The sequence below is a fragment of the Aegilops tauschii genome, chromosome 5, assembly GCF_002575655.3.
Source record: "Aegilops tauschii subsp. strangulata cultivar AL8/78 chromosome 5, Aet v6.0, whole genome shotgun sequence".
NCBI classification, from domain to species: domain Eukaryota; kingdom Viridiplantae; phylum Streptophyta; class Magnoliopsida; order Poales; family Poaceae; genus Aegilops; species Aegilops tauschii.
In genome coordinates this window covers 52347587-52353296 of record NC_053039.3, presented here as the reverse complement: position 1 = coordinate 52353296, position 5710 = coordinate 52347587, and the positions used below count along the sequence as shown (strand labels likewise).

Sequence of the window (5710 nt, the reverse complement as noted above, 5' to 3'; positions counted from 1 at the left end):
AAAAAAAGTTGCAAACTACACATAATCTGGAGCTCTGGAGTCTGGACACTGAGCGAGCAAAGATTTCAGGCCGTCAGCCGGTTGAGCAGCTGCCGAAAGCTTTTGCATTGCTGCATGTCGTTCCTTCCTATCCTTCCTCTGCTTTGCTATGCTTGCTCTGTTCTGAGCATCCTGAACTTTCAACACTAGCAGGTAGCTTCTGAAGTTTGAACACTTCTTATTTACTTGTACCTAATTTAAATTTCAAATCACTGGAGCAAACACTGGCATGGACCAAGGAATACAAGATACTCATATATTACCATCACCAACGTACATGCGCGAGAATATCTCTCCCACAGAGAACAGAACGAGACACAAGAAAATGCTAGTAGTGAGTTTCTACAAGGGAAAATCTCTTTCATCACACGTACTGCTCACATCGACAGAATACTATGATGACCAACGGCGCTCCGCAGAACAGAGCTGAGCCAAACGTACATACTACAACATCAGTGGCCGCCGCCGATGCCGCCACCGCCACCTTTGCCGATCCCGAAACCGAACCCGCCTCCCTTGCCAAAGCCTTCGCCAAAACCGCCGCCGCCGCCGCCACCACCACCACCACCTCCGCCGCCTCCGCCGCCGCCTAGTCCACCACCTTTGCCAAAGCCACCGCCGAGACCACCGCCATTTCCGATGCCACCACCGAACCCATGGCCGATGCCACCTCCGAGACCACCACCATTGCCATACTCGCCACCGGTACCACCACCGAGTCCTCCTCCGTTGCCGATGCCGCCGCCAAGACCTCCACCTTTGCCGATGCCGCCGCCAAGACCTCCGCCCTTACCAAATCCACCACCAAGACCGCCACCTTTGCCGATGCCGCCGCCAAGACCTCCACCCTTACCAAATCCACCACCAAGTCCTCCACCTTTGCCGATGCCGCCGCCAAGACCTCCACCCTTACCAAATCCACCACCGAGTCCTCCACCTTTGCCGATACCACCGCCAAGACCTCCACCCTTACCAAATCCACCACCGAGTCCTCCACCTTTGCCGATGCCACCGCCAAGACCTCCACCTTTACCAAAACCACCGCCAATGCCATGGCCGATTCCACCACCAAGTCCACCACCCTTACCAATGCCTCCACCAAGTCCACCACCCTTGCCAAATCCATCGCCAAGGCCTCCACCTTTGCCAATACCACCACCAAGACCGCCACCTTTGCCGATACCACCACCAATGCCATGGCCTATTCCACCACCAAGACCACCACCTTTACCAATACCCCCGCCGAGTCCACCACCCTTGCCAAACCCGCCGCCAAGCCCTCCTCCTTTGCCAAACCCACCACCAAGACCTCCACCGACACCATGGCCAGCGCCACCACCTAGTCCTCCACCACCACCGTAGCCGCCACCGCCACCAAGCCCTCCTCCACCACCGTATCCGCCACCTCCACCGAGCCCACCACCCTTCCCAAGACCACCTCCAAGTCCCTTGCCGAAGTGCTTCTTCAGCAACAGGAACTTCTCGTCGGCGACGTGCTTCCCCTTGTTAGCGACGGGCCTGGCCCACGCGCCCACCGCCGCGCTGCTCAGGCAGAGCAGCAGCGCCAGCGCCACTGCCTTGCTCCCCATCACTCCGTTCCCCCTCCCCATGGCTGGCTGGCTGGCTACGAGCTTACTGAAGAAGAAGCTTGGTTCTCCAATGTCTGCAGCCGGCCGGCGTGTTATATAGCTGCTGGAAAGCTGCGTAGCATTGAATGGATGGTCAGCTGTGCACTGGACTGGCCATGTGACGCGAGAGGACAGAGGAAGGTCGTGGTGGGGGAGGTAGGCATGCATGGCCGGCGGTGGCGCAATGAAGGAGCTCGCAGCTGGGTGGTTGGGGTGGTGATGGGAGGAGTAAATTGGGTCTGCTGGGGACAGACTGGCAGATGGATCATGGATAGGAAGAGGACGCATTCACATGTTTGCCCTGTAGTACATGGATCCACGGCTGCATGCAATTCACCTGGATGTTCACGGTGATTAGTGTATCTGTAGCCATGAAATTTCTGAGCGCGTTGCTCTGGTGGAGAAGAACTGTAGTTGTTTGGGTCAGGGTGGTCGGCTGGTGTGTTCTCTTAAACTAGACTAGATGATTCAGCCGGATTTTAACTTAGTGATTCAGCCGGGATTTAACTGCTTAGCAAGTTTTTCAAAGTACTCCCTCTATCTAAATGATCTTATATGGAGTACCATTTTTTTGGTAGTGATGATTTTTTTTTTAGAACGGTAGTGATGATGCTTGGAGAATAGCTGAACAGTTGGTTGGTTGTTAGCAGGGATGCTCTGTAGGTAGCTGTGGCGAAGTCTGGAAGAATGTTCCCACAGGTGCATCTAAAGAGGAAATAATTAGCCATAGAGAATCCCCATAAATGCTGTTACTTGGAATATAATTAGTGAAGTGGCATCGCTAAGCATGCATGTAGTACGATGAAAGGGACACGCTAACAGCAGCTAGATATGCAGGCCCAGGTTGATGATGCAAGCCTTCTTCTAATCGTAAGATTGAACGGTCGGTTGCAGGAGCTCTAATCTGATACTACATCGATCATAACCAGGAATTAATTAAATCCAGTGCTACAATTGATCATTCTTAGTTTCAGTTTTCTAGATCCAAAATGTGATCCTCCTGACACAAATGTACTCTGGCTTTGGCCTCCAAAATTGTTGCTGAATCATGTTATTCTCCTCCATAGAATGGAATGTTCAGACTGAAGGGGAGATCAAAGGTAAGAAATACCAAGATAAAATTCAGAGAAGTCTCGGAGCACCTATGTACAGAATCACTATTCACTGACCAGTAAAGCAATGTATACAAAACTAATCATCGTTTTTCGCATAAAATGACACATTTACTCGAAGCGGCATGGCAGTCATGGTAACTCAACTGATTTACAACAAAAATAGCACAACAACAAAAGAAGAAACAATAACACCTTGCTTCCATGATTCCATCATGTACGTATCATGTTTACAGTAGCACAAATAATAACATCAACAGATGGGCAGGGCACAAGTTCGATTGTGTGCACAAGAGAGAAACATGACCTTGTTCTTTCTTATTTTCTTTTTGGAATAAACCTTATGCTGGATTGGCCATCCTCTTCTTTCTTAGATCTGCTCACATCATATCCAGAGAGGCCATATATCAGGAATCAAATCAAAGTGCCGGAGGATGCAAGAGGTGGCCCCCGCAAAAAAGTGGGTGCAAGAGGAGGGCACGGCTATGTCTCGCTCGTGCGAAACTGTAGCTCCCCTCACCTACAGGGAGCCGGTTAGTGGGCCGACCCAGTAGCCATTCAGCAGCTTGACGGCATGAGGAGGCACATACATTTTTTTTCTTTTTATTTATATTTAAAAAATACTAAACATATATATTTAAAAATATTAATTTAATTTTTTGAAGTGTTCATCACGCATTTAAAAGATGTTCAGGCAGTGTAAAAGAAATGTTGACTCAACTTTTAGAAAGAATTGTACAGTACAAAAAAGATGTATGTGACAGTTCAAAAACATTCGCGCATTTTCAAAAAATTGTGCGTGCCATTTTTTTAAATGTTGTGCAATGTGAAAAAAAGATGTCCGTTTAAGACTAAAAATATTTTGCACCATTCAAAAATTGACATAACATTTATAAAAATGTACATGCATTTCAAAAACATGTTTGTGACATTATAAACAAATGTTTATACAATATAAAAATGTTTCTGAACTAAATTATTTTGTTTTTCTTCATAAATAAAATGTTTGATCTATAGAGTATGAAAACGTGGACATCAAAACATATATTTAAATAAATATGTATTTGAAAAATGATAAAAGTGTACAGAAATGTTCTTCGTGTATATGAAAAATGTACAATGTCTACAAAAAATGTAGACACATATTAAAGAAAAAAAGAAACCAAAGAAACCCCAAAAAACTCGATGAAAACCGAAGAAAAAAACACAATGAAAATAAAAAACACTACAAATAGTGAAAACCTGATAAAGAAACCACACATAAAGAGAAAAATACGCCCCCTGCTAGATTACTGGGTGGGCCCAGTAGCGCCCGCGCCAAAGGCGAGCCACGAGTATGCTTCGTAGTACGTGATACATAGCTCTAGTGGAAGAGGAGCACCTAAGAGAGGGTTGTTTTGGAATGATTGAGAGCCCAGTCACTATTTCCAATATTTTCTAGAAAAACTCCAGAGGCACATGTAGCCCATTCATGCATGAAAAGGAAGCGTGAAAAGTTTAATCCGGCCCGGATGTGAAGGGTGTGTTGAGCCAAAATATAAGGTTGGTTCCTTTACTCACCTCTAAAAGTTTTAGAAGAGAACACATACATGCATGCCTCCTCCTCGAACGAACCCTTGTGCATTGTTTTTTGTGAGCGAGCTAAGCTAGGACCTATGCCATGTGTATGCGGTGTCTTATTTGTATCAAGTGAGAACGATGTTGAAACTTTTTTCGCTAGTGGTAGATGAAATTTTCTTCATAGTGGATCGGCCATTCGACACCACACCCATGCGCCTGCCTCCCGATTCAAGACCTTTATGTTGTCTCTGTCTTTCCCACTCCGCTTCACGACATGCACCGCTATAAGTAGAGCACAAACCTTCAAAACCCCGCCTCTTGTGATCTTGTATGAGAGAAGAGTTTTCATGTTTTTGGGCAGGGTGCGCTCTCGCGTGACTGCTCGATTCTTCTCCAATGTGGTTGCACACGACTTTTCCCCAATAATAACTACTTTCTCCATGCCGATGACCTCTTCGACGACATGGCTTCCGATGTGAATGATTCTTTTTCCGCCGCTATGTATGTGCTTATATCCCTTCTATTGCAGATTATGTTTAGAGGGAAGTCCATACCACAGACCAATATTGTGTACCACATATGAATAAGCCAATCTGACTGACTAGAGTGAGTTTACTTGGGCTACTAGTCTCTCTCCAATTGATATTGTTCTTGTACCAAATATATGTTAGTTAGATTTGTATGTTTACTTTTGTGAATAACTTCTTTTTACGTGAGAAATTGACAATAGATCTTATATACACGAGATCAAACTAACTGTGTTACAAATGAGCATACCAAATGGTCAAATCATATGTAGACAAGAGAATAATCAGTGCCATTTTTTGTGTTCATGCTAACGACTATAAGAAACACTATTTCAATACCATGTACAGAGCATGCACACGTTGTCAACTTATCACTTATCCCAACTTGCAAAGACACACCTGCCAATGGTTTATGTTATCCGCTAGAAGTTTCTATAAATATAACTATCTAATAATACACTAGAAGCCATTATTAATATATTTCTTACAATATATATTTTAGAGATCTCTACTGTGATATTTAACGATACTAATTGTACACACAAACACACACATACATACATAAAATATACATATATGCACTATATAAGTTGTCAAATTTTAATTTAAAGATAACTCTTTTACTTCATATAGTTTTAAATTTAGCAGAGATAGAACTTTCGATGACGGTTCTATAACAAGGAACACTATAATTAATTTATAGCAACAATGTTTTGTAGTTAAACATGGCATCTAATTAACAAAAATTATAATCATTAATACTAATTATGATTAAAGTAAGTTTTAAATATAAAAGTTCAGTAGAAAAACAAACTCTTGGTACAGCCTCGCTTTGCTCTAGGCA

General features: G+C 44.3%; 1 protein-coding gene across 1 annotated transcript; it reads right to left on the bottom strand.

Annotated features, from left to right (window-relative positions):
• Positions 1-271: 271 nt before the first annotated feature.
• On the bottom strand, positions 272-1749 carry LOC109768701 (uncharacterized). The gene has a single exon (XM_020327440.4). The coding sequence runs from the start codon at positions 1647-1649 to the stop codon at positions 492-494; it is 1158 nt and encodes a 385-aa protein (XP_020183029.1). The 5' UTR covers positions 1650-1749; the 3' UTR covers positions 272-491.
• Positions 1750-5710: the final 3961 nt, after the last annotated feature.

What these genes read in the sequence shown, in the direction of transcription:
- LOC109768701 (XM_020327440.4), bottom strand. Translation starts at nt 1,649, where the DNA reads ATGGGGAGGGGGAACGGAGTGATGGGGAGCAAGGCAGTGGCGCTGGCG.